The 23,359-nt window shown below is 50.9% G+C and overlaps 1 protein-coding gene across 4 annotated transcripts in view; it reads right to left on the bottom strand.

Annotated features, from left to right (window-relative positions):
• CFAP92 (cilia and flagella associated protein 92 (putative)) overlaps positions 1–23,359 on the bottom strand; it is a 53,061-nt gene that overhangs the window by 16,143 nt on the left and 13,559 nt on the right. For 2 of the 4 annotated variants that reach the window (XM_072941957.1, XM_072941959.1), the window contains 4 exons: positions 20,282–20,466; positions 15,655–16,553; positions 9,412–9,606; positions 7,423–7,714 (listed from right to left, as the gene is read on the bottom strand). In XM_072941957.1, coding sequence (XP_072798058.1) covers positions 7,423–7,714; positions 9,412–9,606; positions 15,655–16,553; positions 20,282–20,466 — 1,571 coding nt within the window. Of the gene's footprint in view, positions 1–7,422; positions 7,715–9,411; positions 9,607–12,393; positions 12,877–15,654; positions 16,554–20,281; positions 20,467–23,359 lie in introns of those variants that run through there. The other 2 variants (XM_072941958.1, XM_072941960.1) reach the window with 2 other exon arrangements.

The following is a 23,359-nucleotide window of genomic DNA, read 5'->3' on the forward strand; positions in this document are numbered from 1 at the left end:
CAAATAAACAAGTTAACCCACCACCTAAATCAATTAGAAAAAGAAGAACAAGAAGCCCCAAAAAGCAGCAGAAGGAAGGAAATAATAAAGATCAGAGAGGAATTAAATACAATAGAGATTAACAAGACCATAGAAAAAATCAACCAAACCAAAAGTTGGTTTTTTGAAAAAGTAAATAAAATCGACAAACCTCTGGCCAAACTCACAAAGAAGAAAAAAGAGAGAGCACAAATTAGCAAAATAAGAAAGGAAAATGGAGAAATTACAACAAACAAAATAGAAATACAGAATATCACACGAGAATATTATGAAAAACTATATGGAACCAAACTGGATAACCTAGAGGAGATGGACAAGTTTCTGGAAACATACTGTCCACCAAAACTGAATCAAGAAGAAACTGAACACTTGAACAATCCGATCACTAGAAAGGAAATAGAAATAGCAATTAAAAACCTCCCTACAAATAAAAGTCCAGGACCGGACGGCTTCACCGGGGAATTCTACCAAACATACAAAGAAGAACTCATACCAGTCCTTCTCAAACTCTTCCAGACGATTGAAAAGGAGGGAATACTCCCAAACTCATTCTATGAAGCCACCATCACCCTGATACCAAAACCAGGCAAAGACACTACAAAAAAAGAGAATTATAGGCCAATATCACTGATGAACATAGACGCCAAAATCCTCACCAAAATTTTAGCAAATAGAATCCAACAACACATAAAAAAGATTATACATCATGACCAAGTGGGGTTCATCCCAGGGACAGAAGGCTGGTTCAACATACGCAAATCAATCAATGTAATACATCACATCAACAAGAGAAAGGACAAAAACCACATGATCATCTCAATCGATGCAGAAAAAGCATTTGATAAAATTCAACACCCATTTATGATAAAAACTCTCGCCAAAGTGGGTATAGAGGGAACATATCTCAACATAATAAAAGCTATATATGAGAAACCTATAGCCAGCATAGTTCTCAACGGTGAAAAACTCAAAAGCTTCCCACTAAAATCTGGGACAAGACAAGGATGCCCACTATCACCACTCCTATTCAATATAGTCCTGGAAGTCCTAGCCACAGCAATCAGGCAAGAGAAAGAAATAAAAGGGATCCAAATTGAAAAAGAAGAGGTAAAAGTGTCATTATATGCTGACGACATGTTACTATATATAGAAAACCCTAAAAGGTCCACAAAAAAGCTACTAGAGCTGATCGAAGAATTCAGCAAGGTAGCAGGTTACAAAATTAATGTTCAAAAATCAGTTGCCTTTCTTTACACTAACGATAAATCAACAGAGAAAGAAAGTAAAGAAACAATCCCCTTTAAAATAGCACCCAAAGTAATAAAATATCTGGGAATAAATCTAACCAAGGAGGCGAAAGAATTATACACAGAAAACTATAAACCATTGATGAAGGAAATTAAAGAAGACTTTAAAAAATGGAAAGATATTCCATGCTCTTGGATTGGAAGAATCAATATTGTTAAAATGGTCACACTGCCCAAGGCAATCTACAGATTTAATGCAATCCCTATCCAATTACCCAGGACATATTTCACAGAACTGGAACAAATCATAATAAAATTTATATGGAACCATCAAAGACCTAGAATTGCTAAAGCATTACTGAAGAGAAAGAAAGAGGCTGGAGGAATAACTCTCCCAGACTTCAGACAATACTATAGAGCTACAGTCATCAAGACAGCATGGTATTGGTACCAAAACAGACATATAGACCAATGGAACAGAATAGAGAGCCCAGAAATGAACCCACAAACTTTTGGTCAACTCATCTTCGACAAAGGAGGCAAGAATATACAATGGAATAAAGACAGTCTCTTCAGCAAATGGTGTTGGGAAAACTGGACAGCAGCATGTAAAACAATGAAGCTAGAACACACCCTTACACCATATACAAAAATCAACTCAAAATGGATTAAAGACTTAAACATAAGACAAGATACAATAAACCTCCTAGAGGAAAACATAGGCAAAACATTATCTGACATACATTTCAAAAATTTTCTCCTAGAAGAAGTAAAAGCAAGAATAAACAAATGGGACCTAATGAAACTTACAAGCTTCTGCAGAGCAAAGGAAACCAGAAATAAAACAAGAAGAAAACCTACGGAATGGGAGAAAATTTTTGCAAGTGAAACCGACAAAGGCTTGATCTCCAAAATATATAAGCAGCTCATACGACTCGATAAGAAAAAAATAAACAACCCAATCCAAAAATGGGCAGAAGACCTAAACAAGCAATTCTCCAAGGAAGACATACAAATGATCAAAAAACACATGAAAAAATGTTCAATATCACTAATTATCAGAGAAATGCAAATCAAAACTACAATGAGGTATCACCTCACACCAGTCAGAATGGCCGTCATTCAAAAATCCAAAAATGACAAATGCTGGAGAGGCTGTGGAGAAAGGGGAACCCTCCTACACTGCTGGTGGGAATGCAGTTTGGTGCAGCCACTATGGAAAACAGTGTGGCGATTCCTCAAAAGACTAGGAATAGACTTACCATATGACCCAGGAATCCCACTCCTGGGCTTGTACCCAGAAGGAAATCTACTTCAGGATGACACCTGCACCCCAATGTTCATAGCAGCACTATTTACAATAGCCAAAACATGGAAACAACCTAAATGTCCATCAACAGGTGACTGGATAAAGAAGATGAGGTATATTTATACAATGGAATACTACTCAGCCATAAAAACCGACAACATAATGCCATTTGCAGCAACATGGATGCTCCTAGAGAATGTCATTCTAAGTGAAGTAAGCCAGAAAGAGAAAGAAAAATACCATATGAGATCGCTCATATGTGGAATCTAAAAAACGAAAACAAACAAACAAACAAAAACAAAGCATAAATACAGGACAGAAATAGACTCATGGACAGAGAATACAGACTTGTGGTTACCGGGGGGGGGGGTAGAGGGTGGGAAGGGATAGACTGGGATTTCAAAATTGTAGAACAGATAAACAAGATTGCACAGGGAAATATACAAAAAATGTTATGATAAATCACAGAGAAAAAAATGTGACAATGAGTGTGTATATGTCCATGTATGACTGAAAAATTGGGCTGAACACTGGAATTTGACACAACACTGTAAAATGATTATGAATCAATAAAAATGTAAAAAAAAAATAAAAAAATAAAAATAAAAATAAATAAAATAAAATAAAATATTTTGTGGTAACATGAAAGCACAACATACCAGGTTTACAGGGTGCAGCTAAAGACGTGTTCAGGGGGAAATTTGTAGCTGAAATATGTATATGAAAGAAGATCTCAAAGTAAAAACCTTACTTTTCTCAAGAAGTAGAAGTGCAAATTAAACCCAGAGTGAGCAGAAGGAAGTTATAATACAGTTTAGGGTAGAAATGAGTGAAACAGAAGAGAGAGAAAGAGAAAATGAATGAACTCCAAAGCTGGTTCTCTGAGAAAAAAAATTTTTACAGACTTCTAGCTATACTGACCAAGAAAGAAAAAAGAAGCAAATTAGTGAAAAATCAGGAGTGAAAGAGGAGACACTGTACTGGTTTTACAGAAATGCGAAGCCTATGAAGGACTGTGAGAACACTGTGAATCACCGAGTGCCGCAGGCTGGATGGTTCAGATGAAGTGGGAAACTCCTGGAAAGACACAGACTACCAAGCCTGTCTGAAGAATTCGACATCAGAACACACTTGTAACCAGGAGAGAGGTCACGTCGTAATTTAGAAACTTCTCACCAAGAAAAGCTCAGGCTTCAGTGGCTTCACCGGTTCGTTCTACCAAGTACGGAAAGAACGAAGGCCAGCCTTCCACAAGTTCACGGAAAGCAGAAGCAGAGGAAACACTCCGCAGCTCACTCTGCGGGGCCAGCCCTACCCCGATGCCGAAGTCAGGCAGTCGGGAGGAAAGTACCAGAGCCAGCAGCGCACAGGTCGGGCACCATGACCAAGTGGGTTCACCCAGGAATTCAAGGCTGTGTTAAACTCTAAACGTCAAGTGATGCAAGAAACCACATTAATAAAGCACAAGAAACGCCCCAATACATGCAGAAACAGCAAGTGACAGAATCTAACGCTCGGTCACGATAAAAACTCTCAGCAAACCAAGACTGTAAGGACCGCCAGCCCCCTGCCAGCCCGCCTCCCCAGGACCCACAGCTAACACCCAGCTTCCCGCTCAAACACCGGCTGCTCCCCCTGCAAGACCGGAAACGGGCAAGCGTGCCGTCTCGCCGCTCCTGTTCACTAGGGGTTGCAGGCAGTGCGGGGGGGGGGGGAGAGGCTTATGGACCGAATGTCTGGGTTCCCCCCGAGTTTGTATGCCCAAGCCCCAATCCCAGCGTGACTGTACTTGGAGTAAGGAAGTGACTGGGGCTACACCGGGTTGTAAGAGTGGGGTCCTGATCCAGCAGGATTCACGTCCTTAGAAAAGAGCGCTGGCTCCCCCGCACCTGCTCACAGAGAAGGGGCCATGTGAGCACCGGTGGGGCGGCGGCCACCTGCCAGCCAAGGGGACAGGCCTCGGGATGGAACCTTCTTGCCCGCCACCTTCATCCCGGGCTCCCCATGTCTAGAACTGTGAGAAAATTCATTTCTGATGTTGACGCCACCAGCCCGAGCAGACAGACACAGGCAGGAAGGGATCCAGACTGGAAAGGAGGAAAATGATCTCCCCCCGAGGGAGCCAGGATCCAGGTTCAGAAGGCTGCAGGACGCAAGGCCCACATTTACATAGAAATCAGCTGTAGTTCTCTATCCTGGCACTCAACAATATGAAAATCAAGCAATTCAGTCCACACAAGCATCCATTTCACAAAGGGGAAGACGTGTACACTGACAACTACAGACATTGCTGAGGGAACTTTAAGAAGACAAATAAAAGCAGACACATTTCATGCTTACGAATCAGCAGCTTCAAAACTATTAGCACGACAGTTCTCCCTGAGGTGATCTACAGACTCAGTACAATCCTCATGAAAACCGCCACAGGCTTTTCCATGGCAGCTGGCCGGCGGATCCTAAAATTCACATGGAAATGCAAAGGACCCAAAAGAGTCTAGCAATTTTGAAAACAGAAATGACTTACACAATCCAGTTTCAAAACTGGCTATAGAGCTACAGGAATCGGAACAATGTGGGGCTGGTGTAAGGCTAGGGATGTAAGTCAATGGAATGGAACAGAACCCAGAAATAAATTTATGGTCAATTGATTCTTGAATTGCCAAGGCCGCTCAGTGGGGCAAGAGCTAGTCCTTTTGAGAACTGGTGCTAGGACAACTGATACCCTTGTGAGGGATGGCAAACTTAGACCCCGCCTCACACTGTACACACAGAAACACTTGGGCAAAGTGGTTCAAATGTATGCTGAAAATATAAAACTCCTATAATAAGGCATAGGGAAAAAATCTACGTGCGAACCTGGGCTAGGCAAAGTTCTTAGCTATGACACCAAAAGCATGACTGAAAAAGAAAAAAATCATAAATTAGAATTCATCAAAATTGAAAATGTTTACACTTTGAGTTTTTCCTTGCATGATTAAGAAAATAAAAATAAGCCACAGATACAGAGAAAATACTTAACAAATCATATTTCTCATTAAGCAAATGTATCCAAAATATATAAAGAACTCTTACAAATCAATAAGATGACACTCTGATTTTAGAGCAGGTCAAAGATATGAACAGACAGTCCATCAAAGAAGATACTTAAAGCTGCTGGCAAGCACATCAGAAGATCTCCAGCACCATCAGTGATTATAAAGTGCAAGCAGAACCACAGTAAGGCACCACCACACACACTGGAATGGCTGCAAATAAAACCCTGACAACAACAAGAGGCTGTGAGCATGTGAGGAACTGGAGCCCTCACGCGTTGCTCCTGCTGGTGTAAAATGGTGTAGCTACATCATAAAGCTGCTTGACAATCTCTTAAAATGTTACACATACGCTTTAACCAAATGGCCCGGCAGTTCTGCTTCTGGGTTTCTACCCAAGAGAAGTGAAGACACATTTCCACACGATGATCTGTACGCAAACGTTCACAGCAGCAATATTCACAATAGCCCCAAACCAGAAACGGTACAAATGCCACCAAGTGCTGAATGGAAAAATCCGGCACACTCAGCCAGCAGGATACTATTCAGCAATTTAAAGAACACACTTCTGAGACACTCTGCAACGTGGGTGAGCCTCAGAAACATCCTTAGTGAAGGGAGCCAGACACAAAAAGGTACGTCCTGTATGATCCCATTTGCGTGAAATGTGCACAAAAGCAAGCCCGTCAGAAGCACAGGGCGCATCCCTGGCTGTCGGGCAGGCGTGGGAGCAGGGACCGACCGCAGACAAGCACGAGGAAGCGTTACATGACGACAGAGATGATCTGGAACTGCTCTGTAATGCTTGTGCGACGCCATAAACTTACTAAAAAAGCACTGATCTGATGTACGTACACTTACGAGGACTGTATTTCATCGATTTTAATGTAAGTTAACTGTAAACAGAAACAGTGAGCTTGCAGTTGGGTTTCAGTTACTGATTTTCACATGGATAAGACGGCTAAAGCCATTGTAAAGTAGCAATTCCTACTAAACAAGGGAAGAATTCAAATGAATGAAACAGTCAACTCAACAAGCTCAGAAAAATGGAGAACAGTGTTTTAAAATGCCCTTTAAAAAATAGTTAATGAATCCAGAAAACAGAAAAGAAGTAGATTGATCAATAAATCCAAGAACTGTTTCTTTTGAAAAAGCTAAAAACCTGAACACCAAGGGGAAAAAAAACAAAACCAGCCTCCTTACTGGTTTTCACGAAGAACGCGTATAAAACTCACGAACTTCTGAGCCGTTCGTACTAGAGATGGGGGCAGTGGCTTCGCCCACACAGGCCTGGGCCCGCAGCTCCCAGTCACGCCTGGGGCTGGCGTTTGCAGTCCTCTGGGCTGGGATGAAGCGGGGGAGGGCCCTGGCCACCGGGCCGCGTGCCCCTGCCTGCCGCCGCCACGTCGCCCCTGTCTCCTGTTCCCGCCGTTTCCTCACGCAGGTTAGGTCATCGCCTGTGCTGCTTGGACGTCACGTAACATCCGTGCCCTCGGCAGCGTACACAAGCTGTGGCGCGCGCGTACACAGTTCTAACTCGGGGCTAAGGGAGAGGAACTACACCTGAGCGCGCTCCCTCGCACCTTTCAGTGGGGACGAGGTACGCCAGGGTGGGCGTGACGCCTCGGGCGTGGCTGTGCCCTGCATCTGGCACGTCCCGCCCATTCCGCCTGGGGTTCCCGGGCGGGAAGGCAGACCAAGCCAGAGACGTGCCGTGCTCAGGATCCGCCATCTGCCCTGTACGTCCCCGCGGATGGCCGGCCAGCTCAGGACGCGGGGGGGACGGGGCACCCACCTGGACCAGGCTGTGCTGCACGTCTTCATGCTTCAGCAGCATGGTGCTCCGCCACCGCAGGTACTTCTCCTGGTGGGCCTGGATCTCATCTGTGAGGGTCGGACTGCGGTGCTGGAAGTCCTCTAGGTTGGGGGCAGGAGGAGGGGCCACCAGCTTTCCCTCTGTGAGCTCTTCCTGGGAAATGGGCAACCCAAACTCCTGGCTCAGCTCCTTGATCATGGCAGAGGAGGGCAGCAGGTCCCTGGTGATGACCTCCCGGAGCCTGGTGCTGTAACAGCAGATGCAGTGGATCCTGGAACACAGAAGGGCCCCTGCTCAGCCTCACCTACCCTGCAGGACAGGTCAGACTGTCCCCACGTCTCAAGAGGAAATGGAAACACAGAGAGGTTGCCCCGCTGGCCCAGGTCACACAGCTCATACAGGAGATTCTGGTCTGCTGGGCCCACAGAGGGGAATGCCTCCTTTCCTGTGTCCTCCCAGCCCCCGAGGTTACAGGCCTCCCACATTCCGCTCTGATTACTTTTTGGTGTCAGTGGCCTTACTCCCTACCCCTCACCGGCCCACGCCCCACCAGGTTGGGGGCGGCAGCCTCAGCTCCCCTCCTGGACAGGAGGGACTCTGCAGTGGACGGCCCCAGACGCAGAGCCTCATAGCTTAGCAAACCCCAAGGACTGAGCAGTCTCCCACCCAGCCCCACCTGGGGACACCCCTCACTGCCCGGGCCACTGACCCACACTGCTGCTCCCCAGAATGCAGGGCAGGGCCTGCTGTGATGCTGGTGCTTGAGGACAGGGGCTCTGCCTGCCCCTAGCTGAGCTCCCTGGCCCACGTCATGGCCTTTCTGCGCGGTTTCCTGACTGGTTGGACAGGAGCAAAGCCGTGACGGGTACAGGTCCCAAGGAGGTGGTGAGCACTTTTGTCCCCTTTCCCCAACAGCACACTTAGCTACTTCCTGTCACCCACTCAGTGGGGCAGGGGCCAGCCTCCCCAGACCAACCCTGGAGGCTCTGGACACCCAAGTGCCCCTGGGCCGCCCAGCACCAGCCTCCTGTTGCCGCTGTCTTGGGGTGACTTGATCTACACCTGCCCAGCCCTCAGGCAGAGCTGGGACGGGGAGGAAGCCTCTTTCTCCAAGTCCGATGTCCCCCCCACCTTATAAATAACAGCAGGACAGCTCGGGGCCAGCTCTGGCCACACCTGTTGCTGGCTCCAAAAATACAAAAAGATGACTTGGGCCTCCTGCTCCAGGACGGCAGCCAGGGGACTGCCCACCTGAGCAGTGTCTGCTTGCTCTTCTCAAGGTCAGCCTTTCCTGACCTCCTGGACGAACCAGCCACCGTCCACGGTGCCACTGCGCCCACTGCACTGCTCTGGGTCGGTCTCTGCCGCTCAGCGCTCCCCCCGGAGCAGGCGGGGCGGCGGGTCCCACACACCCACCCGGGGCGCCAGGACGAGCACCAGCCACGCCCAGCCCGCCTCCCCGCCCCCGAGCCCGGCCGCCCAGGGCGGGGCGTGGCCCCCGAGGGCCAGGGCCGTCACCGGGGAGGCGCAGAAGGACCAGAGCCAAGGCTCCAAGTCCTGAAGGGCCCAGAGCTGCGGAGAAGGGCTTTCTGAGGACCGGGGGGAGGGCGGTCCAGCCGGCAGGGGGAGAACAGTCGCAGGCAGAGAAGCAAGCGGGGCTGGGAGGGCAAGCTGGTGTCGGCTGGCAGAGCAGGTGGCCCAAGCCTCACCGCGTCCCCACCACTCCCTGGCGGCTCGCCGCTCAGGCTGTTCCAGAACATTCCCCAAGACCTGCGGAGACCGCGCAGCGGGGGCCTGGTGAACCCTCTCCTTTCCCCAGGGCGCTCCGGAACTCCCTGGGGGGAGCGCGTGGGGCAGCGGGCGGGGCGGGGCGGGGCGGGGCGGGGCGGGGGCGGGGGCGGGTCCCACCCCCGGGGGCGGGTCCCACCCCCACCCCCGGTCCCACCCCCACCCCCACCCCCGGCCCACCTGCTCAGGGCCTGGAAGGCCAGCGGCGGCGCCGCGCCGCGCACGTAGAGCCCCGCGTGCTTCACCAGCTGCGCCAGCGGCCGGAACAGGCGCACGCGGTGCAGGACCGCCTCCAGGTCGGCGTAGAGGCGGCGGCGGAAGCGCAGCCGCGAGTCGTAGAGCGCCTTGTGCCTGCCCGGCTCCGCCCCGGGGGCCCTGCAAGACAGGGCCGGGCGGCCACACTGCGCTGCGGCTCTGGCCGCCAGCGAGCTGTCGGTTTTGCTTTATTTTGGGGGTTTTGCTGATTTGACAACATGGTGGGGGGGCGGGGTGGAGCTCAGTGGTAGAGCGCATTTTTAGCATGCACAAGGTCCTGGGTTCAAGCCCCAGCACTTCTATTAAAAAAAATAAAATTTAAAAAATGAAAGAATGCATTCAAACTTAAATTGTTATCAATTTAAAATAAACTATTGTAAGTTGTTACACGTTAGTCTCCTGGTAACATGAAGCAAAAACCTATAGTAGTAGACAAAAAAGATAAAAAGAAAGGAATCAAAGTTTACCACTAAAGAAAGTGACCAAACCAAAAAGAAAGAGAGCAAGAAAAGAAGGAACAGAGGAACCACGAAACTGGCAGAAAATAATTAACAAAACGGCAATAATTACATACTTACCAACAACTACTTTAAATGTAAATGGACTAAATACTGCAATTAAGAGACACAGACTGGCTGAAGTAATTAAAAAAACAAGACCCATCTATATGCTGCCTACGAGACTTACTTCAGACATAAGGACGCACAAAGACCGAACATTCCACGCAGATGGAAACCAAAAGAAAGCTGGGTGGGGTAGCTATACTTTGTATCAGACAAAACAGACTTCATAGCAAAGACTATAATAAAGAGACAAAGAAGGGCATTACGTAATTATAAAAAGATCAGTCCCACAAGAACATTTGTAAATACTTATGCATCCAACGTAAGAGGACCTAAATATACAAAGCAAATAATAAGAGACCTAAAGGGAGAAGTAGACAGCAATGCAATAACAGTGGGAGACTTTAACACCCCACTTGTATCAGTGGGTTAATCATCCAAACAGAAAATCAGGAAGACAGTGGCCTTAAATGACACATTAGACCAGACGAACTTAACAGGTACATACAGACATTCCATCCAAAAGAGACAGAATACATACTCTTCTCAAGTGAACATGGAGCATTCTCCAGGATATATCCAGGCCACAAAATAAGTCAATAAATTTAAGAAGACTGATACCATATCGAGCATCTTTTCTAACCACAGTGGTATGAAAGTAGAAATAAATTACAAGAAGAAAACTGGAAAATTCACTAATATGTGGAGATTAAACAACATGCTATTCAACAACCAATGGGTCAAAGGAGAAATCAGAAGAGAAATTTAAAAAAAAAAACAAAACTTGGGACAAATGAAAACACAACATACCAAAACTTACGGGATGCAGTGAAAGCAGTTTTAAGAAGGAAGGTCGCAGCAATAAATGCCTACCTCAGGAAACAAACATCTCAAGCAACTTAACTTCACACCACAAGGAACTAGAAAAAGAATAAACGATGCCCAAAATCAGTAAAAGAAAGGAAACACCAAAGATCAGAACAGAAATAGAGACTAAAAGGACAATAGAAAAGATCAATGAAACCAAGAGCTGCTTCCTTGAAAAGAGACACAAAATTGGCAAACCTTAAGCCAGACCCACCAAGAAAGAGAAGGCCTCAAATAAACAAATTCAGAAATGAAAAAGATATTACAATTGATACCACAGAAATACAAAGATCATAAGAGGCTACTATGAACAATTATGCACCACCAAATTGGACAACCTAGAAGAAAAGGATAAATTCCTAGAAACAAGCAACCTACCACGGCTGCATCATGAACAGAAAATCCGAATAGACTGATCACTAGTAAGGAGATTCGATCAATAATCAAAAACCTTCCAACAAACACAAGTCGAAAACCAGACAGCTTCACTGCTGAATTCTACCAAACATTCAAAGAAGAATTAACACGAATTCTCCTCAAACTCTTCCCAAAAACAGAAAAGGAGGAGACATTTCCAAACTCATTTTACGAGGCAAACATTACCAGACAAGGACACAAGAAGAAAATTAAGTTACAGCTCAATGTCCCTGATGAACACAGATTTTTAAAAATCTCTAACAAAACACCAGCAAGCCAAACTCAACATACATTGAAAGGGTCATATACCATGACTGAGTGGGAGTTTTCCAGGTGTGCAAGGACAGTTCAACCTCCACAAATAAACCAGTGTGATGCACCGTGTGTTAACAAGGTGAAGGATAAAAACCGTATCATCATCTCAGTTGATGCAGATAAAGCACTGGACAAAATTCAAATCCATTTATGATTTTTAAAGACTCTTAACTAGTGGGTATAAAAGAAACGTACCTCCACATAATAAGACAAGCTCACAGCTGACATCATAACCAACAGTGAGACGCTGAGAGAGTTCCTCTAAGGTTAGATGCAGACAAGGATGCCCACTCACCACTCTGATTGAACACAGCATTGGAAATCCTGGACCACGTCTTACACATGCGCAAAAATCAACTCAATGGATTAAAGACTTGAACGTAAGACTTGAAACCATAATGCTCTTAGAAGAAAACACAGGGTGGTAAGCTCCTTGACACTGGTCTAGGCAATCAGTTTTTGGATCTGATAGCAAAAGCAAAGGTCACAAAAGCAAAAATAAACAAGTGGGATATCAATCTAAAAAGCCTCTGCTCAGCAAAGGGAACCGTCGACAAGATGAAGCAGCAGCCTACTGGGTAGGAGAAAATGCCTGCAAACCCTGCGTATGAGAAGGGGTTAATGTCCAGAATGTATGAAGAACTCGTACAGCTCAACATCAAACAACAGAACAACCTGATTTAAAAACGGGCAGAAGATCTGAACAGACATTTTGCCAAAGACGACACACAAATCGACAACGGGCACATGAAAAGATGCTCAACATCACAAATCACCAGGGAAGTGCAAAATGAAACAAAAATGAAACATTACCTCACACCTGTTGAGAACGGCTGTCATCAAAAAGACAAGAAACAACAAGTGCTGGCGAGGACGTGGAGGGAAGGGAGCCCTGTGCGCTGCTCCCTTCGGAAGCAACTGGTGCAGCCACTCCAGAAAGCGGTATGGAGGCTCCTCAACAAATCAAAAACAGAACTGCCACATGATGGAGCAGTTCCACCTCTGGGTATTTATTGTGAGGGAACAGAAACACTAACTTGAAAGGATATTCACACCCCATGTTCACTGCAGCATGATTTACAATAGCCAATATGTGGAAGCGACGTTAAGTACCCAGTGACAGATGAACGCAAAAGGAAAACGTGTTCACGTGCACAACGAAACATCTGCAGCCGTAGAAAAGGGAAACTTGCCATTTGTGACATGGATGGACCTCCAGGGAATCGAACTGAGTGAAATAAGTGAGACAGAGAAAGACAGTTACCAAATGATCTCACTTAGATGTGGAATCTAAAAGAGCAAAAACAAAATAATCAAAACCCAAACTCATAGGTACAGAGAACAGATTGGTGGTTGCCAGAGGCAGGGTATGTGGAGTGAGCAAAATGGGTGAAGGGGGTTAAAAGGTTATAAAGACTTACATTTATAAAGTAAGTCCTGGGGCTATAATGTCCAGCATGGTGACTACAGTTAATATCACTGTATTGCACATTTGAAAGCAGCTAAGAGAGCAGACAAAATTTCTCATCACAAAAATTCTGACAGATGTTAACTAGACTTATTGTAGTGATCATTTCACAATATATAAAAACATTGAACCATGATGTACAAGTGAAACTCATACAAAGTTATATGCAAATTACACCTTAAAAATGAAAAAAACCTCAATCTAAACCTCGCACTTGATACAAAAATTAACTCAAAATGAGTCATAAGCTTAAATGTAAACCATGAAACAATATCTTTTAGAAGAAAACATAGAAAAATACTCAAGACCTAAGGTTTTGTGAAGAATTCTTAAACATGGCTTTAAAGGCATAGTCTATAAAAGAAAAAAAATCAACAACCTGGACTCCATCAAAATTCAGAACTTCTTCTTTGGAGAAGATTATTTTTAAGATGATGAAAGGACAAGCTACACAGAGTAGCTCCTCTGAGCTTCCGTGTCCAGAGTTTTTACTGGGGCTCCATTAGAGGCATGATGGAGGGACGGACAGATGAGTGGATGGGTGGCCGGCCGGCCCATGGAGCAATCTCGATCTCCACATCAGCTGACACTGCATGACCCAAACTCCCCGCCCTAAAATCACACTGTCCTCCATCTTATGACAATTGGGCGAGGCTGGTCCCCACCCTAAGACCCCGGTGTGGTTAGCCTCCAACCTAAACAAGGGCACTCCTATCAGGTATGTCGTAGGTCACCTCCCAGGAGCCAAGGGCAAAAAGTGAGAACTGGCCTGGACAAGGCCCAGGGCTCTACCGCAGACGTTCACCCTTGTAAAGCGCGCACTTCGGTTGTTTACGTTATGCTCCGACGTGCAACCACAAACACTGTAAAACTCTAGAACACCTTCATCAGCCCCCCAAAAGCCCGCACGCGTGCGCAGTCCCTCCCCACGGCCCCTCCTCTCAGACCTTGGAAAACACCGATCTACATCCATCCCTGTGGATCTGACTGTTGTAGACGCTTCATACAAAATGGAATCATACAGTATGTGGCCCTTTGTGTCTGGTTGTTAGCATAACGTTTTCTTTTTTATTGAGGTATAGGGGTATAGCTGACTTACACTGTTGTATTAGCTTTAGGTGTGTAACACAGTGATTTCAAACTTTTATAGTCCATTTATAGTTATTGTAAAGCAGTGGCCGCATTCCCTGTGCTGTACAATATATCCTTGTGGCTTATTTATATGTAGTAGTTTGTACCTTTTAGTCCCCTCCCCGTCCCACTGGCAGCCACTAGTCTGTTCTCTGTATCTGTCTGTTCCTTTTCTGTTATATTTACTAGTTTATTTTTTAGATTCCACATAAAGGTGATAACATACGGCAACGGTCTCTCTGCCTAACTTATTTCACTAAGCATAGCGCCCTCCAGGTCACTCAGCACAGTGTTTTTAAGGGCATTCACGTGCATCAGGACATCACTCCTTTTTCTTGCCTGAATGAGATGCCCTGGTTCAGATCTGTCGCATTTTGTTTACCGGTCGACGGACACTCGGGTCGTTTCATTTTCTGCCCGCTGCACGTAACGCTGCTCTGAACAGTCACGTGTGCGTCTTGCAGGGAGGGACATTGCAGTTCTCTTGGGCGGATGACAGTCGTGAGTCAGCTCGCACTCCCCCCGTGCTCCTGCCCCCAGCACTCGGGACCGATCCCCCAGGGCCGCACACCCCTCCTGGGGGACAGACTGCACTTCCGGACTCCCTGCTGCTGTCGGCACCCGGCCCTGCGGTGTCTGAGCTCTGAGGACAGGCAGGGGCCTCTAAACTACAGGGAGGCCCTCTGCACCCCAATCAGGGTACGTGCAAATCATGAAAGAAAAAGAGAGTTATCCGGCCACCAAAGCTGAAGAACGGAAGACCACGAGGGGCCGCTCGCCCAGCCCGCAAGGGGACACTGTAATCGCCTCCACAGCGCCACCCTCAGGTGAGTGGCCATCGGGTGCGCCTGAGGCCTCCGGGGCGGGGGGGACTTTCTGCAGCGTATGCAGCCCCTCCCACCACATAATAATCAGAAACATCTTCCTCGGGCCGAGCCCAACGCTCCATCCTGGTAGGGGTGTCTCAGGGCCACGCAGAGCGCCTGCTCCCCGCTGGCCGGGAAGCCCCGCGGAAGTGTGGATGCAGCACCCTTTGCCACAGCCGCCCTCTCTTCTACACATTCCTGAAGTCTTCCCTTAGCCGGAGGCAGGCGACTGTCCCTGTCATCCAACTACTGAGCCCAAGAGGCTCCGCGTCGACAGCTCCTTCCGAGGGGAGGCACAGCTCAGTGGCAGAGTGCACACCGAGAATGCTCGAGGTCTGGGGTTCGATCCCCAGTATTTCCAGAATAGATAAACCTAATTACTACCCCTCCCTGGGAGGGAAAAAAGAGGAGGAAAAACAAAAACAACAACAAACATCCCATCCCCGACAGAGGCACAGAACCTGAGCTTGGCTCCTAGAGACCCCTCCGCCCCTCCCCACCTGGACGCCACCACATCCCCAGCAAGGCGGCCCGCGCCTACCGGCTCTGGTGGCCCTCCCACAGCCGCCTCAGGCCATGGTCGGCCAAGCCCTCCAGGATGAGGAGGTGGACCTGCCCGTCCAGCAGGTGGAAGCCAGTCAGCACGTCCAGGTCCTGCTTTTCCTGGATCTTCACTCGCATCTTAAAGGCCGACAGGATCTGCTCGACGTCCTCGAAGGGGTGGGAGTCCAGCTCCAGGGCCCTGGCATTGATCGTGGTGACGTCCTGCAGGAGGCCGTGCAGGAGGGACAGCTTCCTGGAGTCAAACACGAAGACGACGCGGCCAAATTCACAGGCCGTGGGGTCGGGGGCCGGGGGCCCGGCCCGCAGCGGCACCGCCACGTCCACCCGCAGCTTCAGCAGGGAGCTGGCCTCCAGGTAGTGGCCCGAGGGCATCGGGCCGTGTGGGAGGCCGTCTCGGGGCCCCGGGAGCCCCGCCGCCTTCCTGCCCTGGCTGCCACGGCCGCAGTGCGGGGCCCTGGGCTCACAGTCGTGGACGGGGGCGACCAGGTTCAAGCACTTGTGGCCCAGGAGGAGGTCGGCGAAGCTGACCCGGGCAACCCCGTACGGGTCCCACATCTTATCCTGGGACTCGAAGGGGTTGCTCTCCGTCTCCTCAGGAGAGATGTGGACCTGGAGATTGAGGCAGGAATCCAGGGGGTCCTCCCCAAGCAGCGTGGGCTTCTGGGAGTACTCCTCTGACTTGCGGTCCCGGTCGTGAACTTCCACCAGCATGGGGGGCCCCTCCAGGTACTCCCGCAGGTCGCTGGGGTGCATCGCCCCCAGGAAGATGACGTTGATGTCCTGGAAGTAGACGTGGGTCCCGTGGGGCTGACCCTCGGTCCTGTGCACCGGGGTCTTGTGGAACTGGTACTGGCAGTACACGGGCATGCACAGCCGCTACGAGAGAGCAGAGGACAGCGGTCAGGGGCACAGCGCCAGGCGGTCCGCTCCCCCCCACCCCGAGGTGGGCCCCTGCAGCCCACACTCCTCCTCCACAGACCCTGCCCTGCAAGGTCACTGGGGGACACGTGGAAGGCACCGAGCTGGGCGCTGGCACAAGACGGGGACTCAGCAGGTATGAGTCACTGTGTCTTCCCCAGACGGTCAGTGCCACAAGGACGGGCCACGTGCCTTCTTCACATCCCAGGGCCAGGCACAGAGAAGGTGCAGAGGAGTCGGCTTTAGATTAGGCAATTCATATTTTCCAGACACACACCTGAAGGGCTGGCACATGTCCCGTTTAGCGTATGAAGTGCCCCAGCGACACGGCGCTCGGGGTCTATGGGGGCGTCGGGACGAGGTGGGAAGGGGGGCGGGGCTGTGTTGGGGCACAAATGGGGAGCCTCGCACGTGCTAAGATTTTATCATCGGAAATTAACCGCTGCACGAGCTTGTGGACGCATGCACACTCCAAGTGGACTGTTTATTTTACACCGATGCTGGGAATTGACTTCAAAACAGTCACAGGTGGGCAGGGCTCCCAGGCACCCGCGAGAACAATGAAGCAAACCTTCCCTCGCAGCAACGTGGATGCAGCTGGAGATTATCAGAGCAAGTGAAGTACGTCAGGCAGAGACAGCAACTGTCAGATCTGGCAAATAAGCCCGGTAAGAACGCAGCACACAAAATCAGCACACAGACAGCAGCAGCGCTCCTGCACACCAGCAGGGAGCGCTCCAGGAGGGGCGCTGAGAGGACAGCCCTCCTGGGGCTGCAGGAGGACGAGCAAAGCCTCAGGAGCACGTCGGACCCGGGGAGGGGGGGCCAAAGACCCGCCGACGAGACCGCACAACACTGCTGCACAAGACTGAAGAAACAAGCCTACGAAACACTTCTGAACGAAAACACGCCCGCTGCAAAACACCGCTGAGAAAGTTAAAGAAGACCTTAGAAAGCAGCACAGGGACGACATCCTGCGTCCACGGATCAGGAGACTTGTTAACACGTCACAAAATGACGCACAGGTTCAGCGCACTCCCTGTCCAAACTCCAGCCAGGGGTGCTGTTTTGCAGAACTAGAAAAAGCTGTCCTAAAATTCACATGGGATCTTAAGGAGCCTCCAATAGCCAAACAGTCCTGAAAAAGAACCAAACTGGGAGTCCTTACACGTCCCTCCACAACCGCAGCGCTTCAAACACCGTGGCACTGGTGCCGGCTCAGACACACAGGCTAGTAGGCAGAATGTAAGCCTCTGGGACAAGCCCTTCCACACACGGGCCAGCTGACTTTTGGCAAAGGGGCCAAGACCACTCAATGGACAAAGGACCAACCTTCCAACAAAAGCTGGTGCTCGGGGAAACCAGCTGTCCGCGTGCGAGGGTAAGGTCGGGCTCTGACCTTACACCGATGGGGAAGTAAGCTCAAATGGATCAAGGACCTAAAGCCAGCAGCTAAAACTATAAAACTCGTAGAAGGAAACAGAGGAGGCAGTTCACGGCGGCGGACGTGGCGATGATGCAGCCCAGGTGAGGGCGCCCGGATGGGCCGGGCCCCATGAGCGGCACACTTCTGTGCACACAGGGCGCCGCCAGAAGACGAAAAGATGACCAACAAAACGGGTGAAAGCATTGCCCCAAAACGGTAAGGGTTACTATCCAGAATATATAAAGAACACCTACAACGCAGCAAACAACCTAATTCAAAAATGGGCAAACACTTAAAAAGACATTTCAGAGGACTTGAGAAGAAGACACAGGCCGACCTCGGAGACCTCGCGGCTGGGCTCCAGACCGCCACCATAAGCAAATATCCCAGTGAAGCAAGTCGCACGAAGTTTTTGGTTTCCCAGTGCATTTAAAATCACGTTTACACTCTAGCCTACTGTGCGTGCAACATCATCATGCCTTAAAATGCAGCGTACACGTTTTAATTAAAATACACTTCACTGCTAAAAGTGCCAACCATCATCTGCGCCTTCGGCGAGTCACAGTCCTCTTGCTGGCAGAGGGTCGCGCTCCGAGGCTGGTGGCGGCTGGCTGGTCGGGTGGAGGTGGCCGAAGGGCGGGGCTGCTGGGGCAGCTTCTTGAAACAAGACAGCGGTGAAGCCTGCTGCATCGGTGGGCTCTTCCTTTCAGGAGCAGCGGCCACGTAGCCCGCAATGCTGCTTGGCTGCATTTTACCCAGAGGACGTCTTCCGCAATTGGAGTCCGTCGTCTCAGACCCTGCCCCTGCTTTCCCAGCCAAGCCTGGGGTGTCGCGTCAGCCGTCTCCGCGGCGTCTTGGCCGGGAGGAGGCTCCCTGGCGGGGGACCGCGCCCTGCTTGCCCACAGCAGCAGCCCCGCCGCCTCCAGGCTTTCCCCTGCGGCTGCGGCAGTCCAGCCACGCCTGCAGCCCCCACGCCTCACTCTGGTTTTCTTGCTTTTCCGCCATGTCTGCGGTGACTCCCTCCACTGAAGCCGTGAGCCCCTCAAGTCATCCAAGGGGGTCGGAAGCAACTTCTTCCAAGCTCCTGTCACGGGCGATGCTTTGACCTCTCCCCCAGAATCACAGCTGCTCTTACTGGCATCGAGAATGGGGGCTCCCTCCCGGAGGGTTTTCAGCTGGCTTTGCCCAGATCTGTCAGAGGAACCCCGTCTGTGGAAGCTAGAGGCTGACCAGATGTCTTTCTCAAGTACTAAGAGTTGAAAGTCGAAAACCCTCCGAGGTCCGTGGGCTGCAGAAAGGACGCAGTGTCACGGGCTCGAAAACAACGTGAACCTCGTCGCCCGTCTCCCTCAGCGCCCGGGTGACCGGCGTGTGGTCAGCAAGCAGTCAAATTCCAAAAGGCATGCTTTTTCTGGGCAGTAGCTCTCCACGGTGGGCTGAAAATCCTCAGTAAACCATGCTGTAAGCAGGCGCTGTCGTCCGGGCTTTGCCGTTCCACTTATGGAGCACAGGGGGTAGATTTAACACAGTTCTTAAGAGTCCTAGGGCTTTGGGAGTGGCAGGAGAGCAGCAGGTCCACCTGGGAGCCGCCAGCTGCCTCAGCCCCGAGCAGCCTGTGCTTGGAGACTCTGAGGCCGGGCACTGGCTTCTCCTCTTAGCTGTGAACGACCTCGACGGCACCTCCTTGCAGCAGGAGGCTGCGTCGTCCACATGGAAAGCCTGTGGTGTAACGTGGCACCTTCAGTAAGCGTCTTAACAAGAGCTTCTTGGTGACTGGCCACTCGGGCTGCCCAGCACCTGCTGCCGCCCTGGCACTCTGAGGTTCTGGAGGCGGCTTCCTAGCTGTCGGCCGACCTCGGCTTTTAACATGCCTCCCTCACTAAAATTAATCATTTCTAGCTTTAAAAAAAAATCATCTAGCTTTTGATTTAAAGTGAGAGACGTGTAACCCACCCTTTCACTTGAGCGCTGAGAGGCCACTACAGGGTTATTAACTGACCTAATTCCCCTGCCGTGTCCTGGGGGAGGGAGGCCTGGGGAGTGGGGGGGACGGCCAGTCGGTGGAGCGGTCAGACACACACATGGATCAAGTTCGCTGTCATGGGGCACAGTTCATGGCGCCCCAGAACATTTACAGCAGTAGCAGCAAAGATCACTGGGCACAGACCACGGTAACAGACACAATAATGAGAAAGTCTGAAACGCGCTGGGCATGTGGCTGCGGGGGCAGCTCCCAGGGCAGCGACCGGGCCGCGCTCACCTCTAGCTCGGAGGTGCACACGGGCTGTGTCGGGAGGCAGGAGACACACTTGATCCTGATGGCCAGGGGGTTTAAGTCCCGCTTCTGCTCTTCAGTCATGATAGGAACTTCCGTTTCCAAAGTCAAAAAACAATCTAAGATGTTGGCAGACCTTCCACGGCCACGAGTCACGACGGTTTGCCATCCTAGGGGGAGATACACACAGCGTCAGACGGTCACTCATGCCAGCTCAACATGAGCACAGAGGGTTCAGGCACCTGGGAGCCAAAGATAAAATTATACCTCCAGGAGGAAGACTTAAGTAATAATCGGCAAATGCCGACAGGCAGCTCGTCTACACCAGCTTCTCAAACGGGGGACCCCTGGGCCCTAAGGGAACTTCACTTCTGTGGTTTACCCTTGTGACGTGAGCACTTCCTGAGCCACCTACAGGACGGCTGACGCCCAGGTCCCACCCCTAAGCAGTCTGGGCTGCAGCCTCCCCTCAGGGATTTTTAAAATCTCCCCGTGTGATTCTAGCCTCTAGAACCTCCACCCTAGACCTGTGTCGTGCGGTAGCTGGCAGCCGTATGTGGCTACTTGTGTTTAAGTTAATTGGAGCTAAGAACCATTTAAAACGCACTTCCTTCGTCCCCTGAGCCACGTTTCAGGCGCTCAGTAGCCACGTGCCGCTGTGGGCGTGCCGGGGCCAGCCCTTCTCTGCAGAAAGCTCTCCCGGAGGGCTGCTCCCAGCGGTGACCACGTTCCAGGACAGGGGACGCCAGTGTCTATGTTTGGTGCCCACTGTGGGCACCTGGACTATCGTGGTTCAGGGAGGAAAGGGTGGATGTTGACACAGAACCTGGGTGGTAGGTTTGAGCCAAGGCCAGCGTGGTGCACCCCATGCTATGATGGTTTTGCAACAGGGTGACCACGGGAAGAGGGGTGAATCGAGCCACTGCAGGGCACACTGGCAGGTGAGGGGACACTTCTCATCGAAGGGGTCACACCCTTCACCAGGTGTCACCAGGTGGAGACATACTGGTGAGGGCAAAAAAAAAAGCAATTAGTTTCAAATCCCAGATGTGACTGTTCGTCATCATGTGACCTGCAAGTTAGCCGCTCTCTGAGGCTCAATTTCCTCGGAACAAAGAGGGCAGAGACCCCGCGTTTCTCAGGGTGAAGAGGACCCAGAGGGCTTGTGTGGGGCCGGGAGCCCTGCCAGCACGGGGCATGTGCTCCAAGAGGACAATCTGAGGCTGGTAAATGTGGTCTCAGGGCACACGACGGCCCCCACTCACGCTCAGAAAGAGTGGTCGCCTCCCAAATGAGTCCCGCTGGTGTGCGCACCGTCCGCGCGGACTGGGAGCGTCTCCTGGGGGCCCCGGCCGTTCCCTTGCGCCTCTCCTTGTAAACTGGCTAAGGCCACAGCCAATTCTGACTTGCATTCGAGGCCTTTGTAAGCCTTTTCGTCTCAGCCTGCCCGGTTCAGAAGACGCCTCTGGTGCAAACGTCTATTCAAATCATCATTCAGAAATTTCGGGTGGTGCCAGCCGCCATCCAGGGCTGGCGTCTCAACCTCAGTGCTACTGACATTTGGGGGCACAATTCTTTGTCATGGGGACCGTCCTGTGCATCACGGGACATTTAGCAGCATCTTGCTCCCCGTTGTGACCACCAGAAATGTCCCCATACGGTGCCGAGTGGCCCCCGGAGGCGCACATGTGCCCACAGTGAGAACCACGGTTCCATGTAAGGAAAGAGGTGAGGGGGGCGGACCCCGTGAGGCTTGTGCACCTGCAGCGGCCAGGCTTGGGGATGTTAAAAGTGGTCGCCCAAGATCTTTCGGCCAATAGCAGCAGAACCAGTGTCCAAACCGGGCCTGCTCGGCTGCGTGTGGCCCCTTCGCTGCGCAGTCAACAGAAGCGTTCACATACTCAACTTCTTGTAATAAGTATAACAGGAAAGACTGAAAATACACATATATATACGTGCATGTACGTGTGTAACTGAAGCACTCTGCTGTACCTCTGAAACTAACAATGTAAATCAACTCCACTTCAATAAAAAATAAGATAAAAATGACATTAATAGAAAAAAAAAACATAAAGAGTTCACTCCAAACACGGAACCTTTCTGGACGCTCACTAGCTTCCTGGCCACCAGCAGGCACCACTGAGGTAAGCAGAAGTCTACGGCCCAGTCCGACATCGAAGGCCCTACCGGAAATGAGCATGCTAGTCTGGGAATTAGCTCACGCTATTTTAATTCACGGCAAAAAAAATGCACAACAGACCGCTGAGTCACAGCCACTCGCGGTCCATCACCGCGCCCTGCGGCATCGGTGCCGCGGGGAGGTGACTGCGCTGCCACTGCCAAGCCCGGGCCCTGCCTCCCGCCCACCCAGACGTCCTGGCGAAGCAGCTGCCACCTCCCCACCAGCAGCGCCCCCTCCCCAGTCCTGCTGCGTGCAGGGACCCCGCAGCGCAGTTCACACACAGCCTCTCCCGGGGCCTTGCTGCAGCCGGCCGGGGTGGGAACGGCCCGGCTTACAGACGAGGAAACACACTCGGAGAAAGCAGGCGGTCTGCTGACTAGCGGCTGAGCCGGGACCCAAAGCCTGAGCGGGGGGAGCTCCTGCAGCAACGGCCACCTTACGGGCCGGGCCGTGACGGCGGGCCCAAGGGAGGGGGGCCCGGCACCTCTCAGCTTCTCCCTGCCGGGCCGAGACCACGCAGGCGTCTCCAGGCCCTGCCGGCAGAGGTGAGGAGCAGGTCACCCGGGGCCCACCGACGGCTGCAGACCAAGGGAGCGTCCGCCCAAGCTGCAGCACCGGCTGGAGAGTGCATGCGAGTCTCCGAAAACGCTCCTCGGGAGGGACTGGCTTTCCAAGATCCATTTAAAGGCGCGCGAGTTAGTGTTTCATCAAAACGCACGGAAGGCAACCCGAGAGCTTGAGAGGACTGCGACCTCCCCGCCCCCGCGGGGCTTCACCCTCGGCGTCCGCCCACGTTTCCGCAGACCGGCCAGGAGGGGGCGCGCGTTCGCCCCACGGCCCAAACCCCACAGCGAGGTAAGCTTGCGGTTACTTTCTCTAAA

This window comes from Vicugna pacos, chromosome 17 (genome assembly GCF_048564905.1).
Source record: "Vicugna pacos chromosome 17, VicPac4, whole genome shotgun sequence".
Classification (NCBI taxonomy): domain Eukaryota; kingdom Metazoa; phylum Chordata; class Mammalia; order Artiodactyla; family Camelidae; genus Vicugna; species Vicugna pacos.